Source organism: Otolemur garnettii, unplaced genomic scaffold (assembly GCF_000181295.1).
Source record: "Otolemur garnettii isolate 467f Iridium unplaced genomic scaffold, OtoGar3 scaffold00026, whole genome shotgun sequence".
Classification (NCBI taxonomy): Eukaryota; Metazoa; Chordata; class Mammalia; order Primates; family Galagidae; genus Otolemur; species Otolemur garnettii.
The window spans coordinates 4,164,848-4,176,016 of record NW_003852421.1 but is presented as its reverse complement, the minus strand read 5'-3'; the positions used below and the strand labels follow the sequence as shown (position 1 = coordinate 4,176,016).

General features: G+C 44.3%; 1 protein-coding gene across 1 annotated transcript in view; it reads right to left on the bottom strand.

The window, feature by feature from the left end:
• The window catches only part of RREB1 (ras responsive element binding protein 1), a 142,973-nt gene that overhangs the window by 68,404 nt on the left and 63,400 nt on the right, over positions 1-11,169 (bottom strand). The window contains exons 2-4 of the mRNA XM_023512279.1: positions 4,909-5,027; positions 1,224-1,346; positions 348-560 (exon numbers count right to left, since the gene is read on the bottom strand). Of these exons, the coding sequence (XP_023368047.1) occupies positions 348-518 (171 nt within the window). The 5' untranslated portion in view covers positions 519-560; positions 1,224-1,346; positions 4,909-5,027. The remainder of the gene's footprint in view (positions 1-347; positions 561-1,223; positions 1,347-4,908; positions 5,028-11,169) is intronic.

The window sequence follows — 11,169 nt, the reverse complement described above, 5'->3', positions numbered from 1 at the left end:
AAAAAAAAAAAAAAAAACTCAAGGAGGTGGCTTTGAAAGCCCAGTTAAACAGCTGTATGAACAGGGAAAAGAACCACGTCCCAGTAGAAGAATCAGTTATGTTCTCTGCCATGGCCCTCATGTGAAGAAAGCTTGCATTCAAATCAAATGAGGAGGCCAAGAATAAGGGTGCTTTCACCAGCACTGACTCCATAGCAAAGAAAATTTACTCTGCAAAAGCAAAAATGATTATGGCCCCTGGGAATGTCTGTTTCATTCCTAACACTTCCAGTGTTTTGTCTTAGGAAGCTGGGGAACGCCTCCTGATGAACCCACCAGATGTCACCATCCAGAGCACAAATGCTTACCTGGTTCCTTCTGCCAATCCGGTTTGGTCCTGGAGGCTTCGCAGGGGACCTGATGCTCTGCGGACTCCCGCCATTCTCAGCGACCTTCCCTACACTCATTACCGCTGACATCATGGTATTGATGGAAGACAGGTCTGAACCTTCCAAGCCAACAGGCAAACTCGACGTCATTGGAACAAGGGTTTAAGCTTCTAAGAAGCCTCTGCCATAAAACTGAAAATTGGAAATTGCTGATATGATGATGGGAAGTTTAGACTTTGGTCATAGCCAGGGGGCGCTGGCCACAATACTTTAACTATAAACTAGGGTCAACAATGTCCAACACCCTCATTCAGTTCAAGCCCATACTCAACGCCAACAACGACTGAAATTTTCATCTAAATGAAGTCTCAACCTACCAAACACTAACCAATAACCTTGCTTCCTTTCTGAGTGTATGTCAGCGATGGCACTCAATGTCACAGGAGGCAGGTTTTTTGCCTTTCCTAATCTTTGTTAGGCAGAAATGGGAAAAGCCAAGGCAACAATGAGGAAACCCAGGGAGCTGCCGTCTGGCCAGCATCCCAGCATCCTCCAAAAAAACCCTGGACTTATTTACTACTCCGTGAAGGTTCTAGACCTAAAACGAGTGAAGAGAAACTTCCGGTTTCATTTAACTCCACTGCCTTAATACAGTGATTTTACTGAGAAGCCTAAATGTTTTAAGAGATTTGAGAAGCAGACCCTATCAGAATTACAATCAAATTTCAAACTGATGTATAAAATCTTGCTTCCTAAAAAAAAAAAAATACAAGTAATAGACCCCAGAAAACAGAAAGACCCCGCCCCAACTACACACACACACACACACACACACGCGCACGCACGGCTAATTACCTCCATCTTCTGTCCCAATTGATATACTGTGAAATTTCCCCCCACAATAGCTGTCATCCACATGGGGTAGGAAAGGAGTCTGGGTTGACCTGTTTTTCTTTCTCTTGGTGCCACTCGTGGACACTGGAAGGGAAGTGAAGACAAAAAGGTTCAATTAACATCTTTTAGCACAGGGATGAAAAAATGGAAACTGTTTATAAGATCTGCCATAATCTCAAACTATATTCATGAAAATACAGAAAGTACATGAGAGGCAACGTTTAAGTCTTTTTTTTCTTCCCAGACCGCACTCTGTGGTTTTCAACCTTGACTGATGATTTCAGAGTGCTATTGCTTCACTGCACAGTATCTTACTTTCTGAAGCTCATATTTATCCACATACATCAAATTTTCGTTCACACTGAGCCCTAGCCCTCCCAAGGGTGGTCAGGCTCCACTTGAACTCCCCCTCTCCCAATGCCTTCACCTAACACTGACCAAAGACAAAACAGTTAAGGCATTCACAAAAAGCTTAAGAGTCCAAACAATATCAGGTCAGACCCAAAAAGAAAGCTAGTAACACAAAAAGGCCGAGCAAAGGGAAAACTATGGCCTGTGGCCGTATCAAAATTAATTAGAAGTACTGGGGCCAATAGGCAAGAAGTCAATAGGTAAATTGTTTTCCTCATTTTATCTGAGAAGATAGTCTATAGCAGAAGGCCTACCAGCAATATCTAAATTATCTTAGCGCCTTATCCTATAGGGTAGGTTAATAAATTCTACAAGTCCACAAGAGCAGCCAAAGATCAAGCTCAACATCCCAGCTATAAAGAACATAGAAACAACACAAGAAAGAATATGATTTCTAGTGATTTCCTCCTCTAACTTTAGGGGATGCAGCCTATGTGATGACAAAGGGTAACATCCAGAGCAGCTATTAACGTGCAGTGCAGGAAAGGTCTGGGGCTAGAACTTTGTAAGAATGCTTCCAGCAGCTGATAAGGACCAACCTAAAATCCTATCAAAGGCTGAGAGACCATCTTACGAACCGTGCTTTTCAAGATACAAAATATACCTTCACATTTTGAAGATGTGAACCAAATGGGTTTCTAAATGGCAGGTACAGGTTCTGATTATAGAAAAATACAATTTGTAACAACTTCCCCACACCCTAATCTCCATTTTTCTCCACAATGGGCTGAAAGCTATGGCCAAAATTAAAGGAAAAAACCCAAACTGGTATCTTTCTAGGAGGTTTCCTCATACTAGCAGATCATTTAAATTTATTGAAATTGTGCTTCAAACTTCCTGTTTTTAACTTTCTTAGAAAGTTTATTGGGGTGATTTCTCTTGAGGAAAAAACATGCAGACCACACTCTACAGTGTACACAAACACAGAACATCTTCTATTTCTTAATGCATTGCTAACAAAAGTATCAACAGGTTCCTGGAATTGTTGTTTGGGGTTTTTTTTTTTTTTTGAGATAGTCTCACTATGTCACCCTCAGTGGAGTGCCATGGTGTCACAGCTCACAGCAACCTCCAACTCTCCGGCTTAAGTGATTCTCTTACCTCAGCCTCCCAAGTAGCTGGGACTACAGGTGCCTGCCACAACGCCTGGCTATTTTTCGGTTGTACTTGTTATATTGTTTGGCAGGCCCAGGCCAGGTTTGAACCTACCAGCTCCAGTATATGTGGCTGGCACCCTAGCCGCTGAGCTACAGGTGCCAAGCCAGTTTCCTGGAATTTTAAAATCAATCAGCATGTAATTATTGATTCAAAAATGGACATCTTGGGTGACACCCGTGGCTCAGTGAGTAGGGCGTCGGCCCCATATACTGAGGGTTGCAGGTTCAAACCCGGCCCCAGCCAAATTGCAATTTTAAAAAAAGAAAAATAGCCAGGCGTTTTGGCAGGTGCCTATAGTCTCAGTTACTTGGGAGGCTGAGGCAAGGAGTTGGAGGTTGCTGTGAGCTGTGACACCATGGCACTCTATTGAGGGTGAGAAAGTGAGGCTCTGTCTCTATACACACACCCACCCACACACACACACAAATGGACATCTTCAATACTGAATTCACCTCATTCTTTTAAATATCTCTACCATAATCTTAATGTGCAGAAATTTATGAAATAACTGGTTAGAAATCAGTAAAAAGAAAATGAACCTTTCTATCAATTTCTACCAAGAGTTCTGAAGATCTTGCTTTTGTCCTATCACTACATTTAGAAAAGAAAATTGCAATAGAGTTAACTCAAATCTGGAAACAGGTTAAAAACCTTTAAGACTAAATGAAAAATTCTAAGTTACAAAATATATACACTAATTCTATCATTGAATAAAGGAAGAAAGTCAGGAAAAGGGAAATAAGCCACAGGCAAATTGACAAGAATATACTCACTAAACAGAACCAAACTGCCAGTAAGAACTCATGCAGTCATTGTGATAACAAAGATATACTCATGCAAACTACCAAAGGGCCTTAAACACAGAATGCCTAGCAGTAGGCACTACAGCTAACCAATCCCACTTGAAAGGGAGAAAAGTCATGAAAGCTCGTTTCCCATTTTGTCTGGACAGGAAGACATTTGCTAAATTTATTTCCTCCTTGGGGATAAAGTGTAAAGTGTGACACTACCCACTGACGACACCAAGATCACCTACATTTACTTCCTTTTCCTACTTTAAGAGCAATTTCTGTAAGCAGATGGACTTCTCATCTTTGATCTGAAAATACAACTAGCAAAATGAAATTCCCAGCTATACAGTTTGAAAAGAGTCACTGGACTCATCCCTGAGAAGCTGTTTCAGAAGCAACCAACAACCAGCCCCTGGGGCTGTAACAAGATTGTACTTCAGTTTGTTCCTGTGTCTTATATTTGAGTACCAGGGAGCAGGGCAGAAGCAGAGGGAAACTGGTGCAATGCACAATGCAGCTCATTGTTCTACGTTAGAAAAAAAAAAAATCCACCTGAACACAAAAGCTCATCTATGTGATAATTTAACCAGAGGAGGCTGGCCAGTATCAGTCGACCCAACCTACTCCATGTTCCATCCTGGACTCAAACAACAGCCCAAACCAACAAACCTAAGCTCTCTGATAATCAGCTTCGGCAAATGAAAAATAGTTTGACTGTTTAAAGGTCCATTCACAAAGAATGTTTTCTTTCTGGATATTTATTATAATCCTAGATTTTTCATTCTCTCTTCTACACCATTTCCTTACCCTGACATCCCCTCACACTCAATACTAATAATAAATTAAAAATAAAAATCTCTGTCCCTGTTTTAATATAATCCTCTCACCTGGAATCACAGAGCTCTGAGAACCCAGATGAAATTCCCAAGACATAGATCTGAACAACCCTGCCAAGTGGACTGGCCAATGTTCCAGTTTTTAACACACAGAGTCTGAACTTGAGGGGAGGGAGGGGAAAAGAAGAAAGAAATGAGGAGTCTGCACCACTGCTTCCTGAGAGACAAGCCTTCTGTATCCTTGCTGAGATTTCTCATCTCACAACTTGGACCCATCAGATCAAGAAGAACTAGCAAGTCACAGTTACAGTTTCAATATGGTTTTGCACCCAAAGCCTCAGAGTGCCTGGAAAAGATGAAGGACAACTCAAAGGGAATGTGGGGAGGTCACAGAAGACTCAACATTCAACGTTATTGTGACTCAAGGAAAGTCAATAAAGTTTCACTGACCTGCTTTCTTTGTGTTATCAAGCTGCCCTCCTTACTGAGGAGCTGGCACTGGCTGGGCCCAGACGTGGGCAGGGTCACACCTCAGAACCACTACTCCTGGAGGACAGAGTCGGAGCAACCTACAAAAATGAGAAAGGATGACATTAAAAGGGGGTTAAGACCAGAAATGACCCACTACTTAACATCACCGAGAGTCACAAATTAGGACAAGAGAACCTTTCCCATCCTCTGCCTGCAATTATAAGCAAGCTGCTGGCTCTTGGCCAATTCCACCCAGAGCTGCTCCATTAGCATCCGAGCAAGACCCACTGGAGCTGAGTGTGCCTTGGGCAGGAGCCTCCCCACCTCCAACCATAGTCCAGTAACGTTAAGGACAATGCCAGGTGAGAATGGCTCAGATTGCTGGCTCCAGGAAGAGTTTCGAGCATCCTAATGGCATGTTCACAGTAGATGCTGGCAGACTGCTAGTTTAATGGGAAGAGGCAAGACAGCAATCAATGCTATCAGAAATGGAAGGAGGAAAAAAAGAGAGCTGAAAAGAAAGAAGGAAATATGCAACTGAACAGTGCCCTAATGTAAAGGGGAAATTGTTACATCTTTTCCTTCCCAAGGAGAGGGAAATGTTTATAACGTACATCAAATAGCACCAAATATAGACATCTTCTTTTCTGTAAGAAAGATCCAGAAAATGTCTCATAAGCCAGTCAAGAGCTTAAGAAAGTCTGCTCGGGGGGTGTCAGGCCTCAAAACTCTGGGAGAAAGCCTGTGTCTGATCATGGCCAAAGTCGGAGAAAACTGGAATGTAGCCTTTCCCCAAGCTACGGCATTCAGCCGCTTTCTCTCTGGCTCTGAACACAGCACCCTTCAGCTAAGGTGAAGATTGAAACACCGGGAGAAGACTCAAGAAGTAACATAAACCCCATGCGGACAACACCTGTTGAGAAGCAACTGCTTGGTGTGTTTTCTCACTTTTAGCCCCTTTTGGAGTGTCTGGAGACAAGCTGCCCATTCATGTCCCACAGCGACCATTTTGAATCTACTTTGTCCATGAATAGTCATTGTGCGCGTCAGCAGGAAAACCCTCGTGCTGGACCAGCCTGCAGGAGGTGAGAAAACCCCACCAACCTTTTCTACCCAGTGATTTTCCCATATTTCTCACCACACTGCTTCAAAATTCTCTATCTTTTTCTTTAAGCCTTTTTATTTGAAAACTTCTTTGGGAGGCTGGGCACAGTGCTCCCACCTGTAACCCTAGCAATTTGAAAGGCCGAAGTGGGTGGAGCTCACAATTTCAAGACCAGCCTGAGCCAGAGGGAGATCTCGTCTGTAAAAACAGCCAAGCATTATGGTAGGCGCCTGTAGTCCTAGCTACATAGGAGCTGAGGCAAGAGACTTGCTTAAACCCAAGAGTTTGAGGTTGCTGTAAGCTATGCTGCCATAGCACTCTACTGAGGGTGACAAAGTAAAACTCTGTCTCAATTTAAAAAAAAAAAGTTCTTTGGATTTTAGGCCGGGTGTGGTGACTTATGCCTATAATCTTAGCACTCTGGGAGGCTGAGGCAGGAGCACGGCATGAGCTCCGAAGTTCGAGACCAGCCTGAGCAAAGCAAGACCCCATCTATGCTTTAAAAAAAAAAAAAAAAAAGAAAGGAAGGAAGGAAAAGAAAAGAAGAAAAATTAGTCAAGTGAGGTGGCAGTTGGCTGTAGTCCCAGCTACTCAGGATGCTAAGGCAGGAAGAGCCCTTAAACTCAGGAGTCTGAGGTTTCTATCAACTAGGCTGATGCCATGGCGCTCTACCCAGAACAGCAGAGTGAGGCTGTTTCAAAAGAAAATAAAAAAACAGAGAGAAGAGAAGAGGAGAAGAGAAGTTCAGTTCTTTGGATTTTAAATAAAGTATAAGGAAATAAGAAACAATTCAAGGGCTGACCTCTGAAGGTGGCATAGAGATTCTCAACCCTGGAGGTACCCTTATCATTACCCTAGCAGTTCTCTAGAGGACCCTCCTTGGAGAATTAGATGATCATTGTAAACACCCTCCACACACACAAAGAGTAAGAATCCTTATTTTGCCTGCCCTCCTTTGAACTATGCATCAAATCAATTTTATTAAAATTTCTAGAGAGTTTTTAGAAATCCATAAACAAGCTGAGCATAGTGGCTCATGCCTGCATGTAATCCCAGCATTCTGGGAAACTCTGGCAGATGGGTTGCTTGAGAGTAGGAGTTGAGACCAGATAGAGCAAGAATGAGACCCTAAAAATTAAAAAAAAAAAAAAACAAAACTATCTGGGCATTGGGTGCCTGTAGTCCCAGCTACTTGGGAGGTTGAGGCAAAAGAGGATCACTTGAGGTTGCTATGAGCTATGATGATGCTACCCAGGGCAACAGAGGGAGACTTTTGACACCAAAAAAAAAAGACAAAACATCCTTTCAATCCTCCCCATCCATCTAAACCTAAAGATATATAAGCTGAAATTAGTCTTTAAAAAGGAAGCAAAGTGATGCATTTTTAAACGAATGCCAAGTTTTTATTAGAAAGTCTCAAGAGGAGCAGTCCCATGGTTTACTTTGTAGAAACTGCCAAGATCGCTACATAAATAAAATGAACTACAGCTCTACGTAATTAATAAAAACGTGCTTCAAGGACAGAGACAAATCTCTGGAATTAGAAATTTCTAGACTGCTGGGTGCGGTGGCTCCCACTTATAATCTTAGCACTCTGGGAGGCTGACGCAGGAGAATCAGTTGAGCTCAAGAGTTGAAGACCAACCAGAACATGAGTGAAACCCCTAAACACAGAAAAATCAGCCAGGCATGGCAGATGCCTATAGTCCCAGCTATTCAGGAGGTTGAGGTGGGGAAACTGCTTGAGCTCAGAAGTTTGAGATTGCTGAGTCAGGCTGAGGCACTGACACTTTAGCCTGGGGGGACAGGGCAAAACTATCTCAAATAAATAAATAACAGAGTAAAATGATCCCAAATATACAAACACGTTAATTAAATCAAATAATTTCAGGATTGTAGCTAAGACTTACACTGAGATATAGACTGGGTTCTTCCTCTCATCTAAAAAAAGATACTTAAAAAAAAAAAGTCCACCAAGAAGCTTCCCTCAAACACATAGAACATGGCAGGAAAAAAGGATACTTTTGGAGCAAGAGGGCCACGCTCTGAGACTTGACCTTGAAACTTTAATCCTCTTGACTTTGGCTAAAAATCATTTGAATACTGAGAACGTCTTGCAATTAAGCTAAATAACAAGAGTCACTACCCTGTTTGTTTTGGGTTCTATTAGGCTGAAGGGATCCATACAACTTGGAGTGTGGAAAAGTACAAGACAATTCTTGGAAAAAACTTCAAAATACCCCTTACCTCCATCACCACTCCCTCAGGAAAACAGAAAGACTGCATGTGGCTGTACCCTAGAAGATGACTCCTGTAGGTGAAATGTAACAGACAGGCTGGGACCCAGGAGTGTGAGATGCTGACTTTCTGGATTTGCATTCCCACAGAAGACTAGGAGGGGGCAGAAGTCCCTCCAAGATGCCTGGGGCGAGGGTAAGGCCAGCCCCAGCTCTAGGGAGATAAGGGACAATGCAATGTAAAGCCAGAAAGAAAAGATTAAGGGGTGTGTCTCCAGGTCCAAGGAGATAGCAGGGAAGAGATGAAAGATAAAAAGGAAGATGGTCCAGAAACAAAGGGCTATATCCCAGCTTCTGAAAAACCTGACCGTTCTTGAATAGAAATCTCAACTCTAGCCTAAGGGACCTAGAAAACAGTGAGTAGGATGACGGTTGGGGCCCTAGAAAAATGTTCCCCTGGGTGGTGCCTGTGGCTCAGTGGGTAGGGCTCTGGCCCCATACACGGAGGGTGGCGGTTCAAACCCGTCCCTGGTCAAACTGCAACAAAATTAGCTGGGCATTGCGGCGGGCACCTATAGTCCCAGCTACTCAGAAGGCTGAGGAAGAGAATCGCCAAACCCAAGAGCTGGAGGTTGCTGTGAGCTGTGCCGCCAAGGCACTCTACCCAGGGCAACAAAGTGAGACTGTTTATTAAAAAAAAAAAGTGCTTGAGTTCAGAAAAATTAAGATATTAAAATGACCTAAGCTACTACGGAGGAGCAAAGGTATCCCTTGCAGGATGGACTTGAGTGTTGGCTGGGCTGAGACAGAACCAAATCAGGCTAGACGTTCTACAGGGCCATGCCTGTTCTTCCCCTTCCTGTAAAGCTCGGGGCAAAACTGTCTCTTCAAATCAGGACAGCCACACATGTGCTCTGAAGGCTGAGACAGCTGTGATGACAGTTCTGAGTTCCAGGAAGTTGATGTGTTTCTTGGCTTGGAGTTCAGGCTGTGCCTTGGATAGGGCAACAGCCCATGAAAGTCACTTACCCCCCCACCCAAGGCTGGAACAGACTTTGGTAAGGAACCTTAGAGTGTCACAAGGTGCCTCTCGGCATCTGAACAGGTAGTGCACAACTGGGCACTGTGAGCTGCTCCCCTGGGTGAGGGAGACTGCTTGCTGAGCAGAGGTGGGAGAGATGACGCCGGGCACATACAAGACAGAAGTGCACAGGTGAAGGGGGTGGCAACCCCAGACCCCATGACATGTATGTGGCCTCCTTTTTAGTTGGCTGCTGAGCTCTTAAACACTCTCATTCCCTCAAGACTATAGGAAATGGTCAGATTTTTTAACTTGCCACTGAAGGCTTTCCATGCTCTGGCCTCAGTTTACCTTCTGGCCTTGTTTTGTTCGCCAGTCCCCCACCCCAGAATGTTACCTGCACTTCATCCCTGGCCCTCAGGACAGCCTTCCACATGATGTCCCTCTGATTTCCAATAACCTGTGGCTCTTGGTTCTCAACTCCAGGACACACGTCTAACTCTGCCATCATACTTAATAATAATCATCACAGCCAACAAATTTTGGGCACTATGTGTCACATGCCAAGTGTGCTATCTCATTTAATCCTCACAATAACAACCCTACCCTATGAGGATTATTCCCGGGGAACAGCCACGAAACCAAGGTTCAGAGGAGTTAAGTCACTTGTCTCCAAGATTCTAGAGCTGTTAAGTAGTAGAGCAAAGTTGAATCCAGTTTCCGAACCCTATTAAATTTCTTTTGGACAAAGTGTGTGAGTCCTGGCACAGGGCTTCAAAGCACAGATGCACTCCCTTAGTCCTGTTCTCTCATCCTGAGTCCCGGCTGCATTTCCAGAAGCTCAGTGCCCAGCATTCCGCTTACATCCGTGTACTGCAGGAGAAAAGGAGCTCTCCCCTCTCACCTCCACCTCTGCCTTCCTCTCTCTGGCAAGATGCAGGACTGGACTTCCACCTCAGACTAAAAGGTTCACTGCAGCAGGCAAGAGTTTGGAAACACAACCCTTGCTGTGCAAAGTCACGGGGTACTTCATGTTCTTTGCCCTCACATAGAAGCAGCCAGGCAAGGGAGGCTGGAGGGAAGCCACAAGGATCTGCTTAACATCCCAAACAGCCTCTGCTGTCTGAGGGGCTGATCTAACTGGTCCACTGACACAAGGGGAAGCTAACTACCCACAACCCACCTCCACCGCCCAAACAGCAGCACCACACAGCCCTGGGTCAGAGATGCAAATTCTCAGCCCCACCCTAGATCTACAGAATCGGAAAGGGGGGTGGGTACAGACGGTATACTCACAGCAGATTCCAGCTCTGAGAACCAGCTTAGGAAGGAGGGTAGCACAAAACCAACCTTCACAGGTGGCTTTGGGAGGAGCTGCTCATTTATCACACACACTCCCCTAAGGCAAAAAAGCAAGGTGTTGGAGCAGAGAGATCCCAATTCTAACCTTGGGTTTATTTATCACAATGAAAAATAACAATAGGGTGGTGCCTGTGGCTCAAAGGAGTAAGGCCCGGCCCCATATGCTGGAGGTGGAGGGTTCAAACCCAGCCCTGGCCAAAGGGAAAAAAAAAAAAAACCTGCAAAAATAAATAAAAAGAAAGAAAAATAACAATAGGCCAGGCCTGTAACTATGGTACTCTGAGAGGCCAAGATGGAAGGACGGCTTGAGCTCAGGAGTTCAAGACTAGCCTGAGCAAAAACAAGACCCCATGCCTACTACAAATAGAAAAAATGAAGCTGGACATGGGGTTGCGTGCTTATAGTCTCAGCTACTTGGGAGGCTGATGCAGAATGATTGCATGAACCTAGGCGTCTGAGGTTGCTGTGAGCTATGATAATAACACTGCCCTCCACCCAGGGCAACAGAGTAAGAC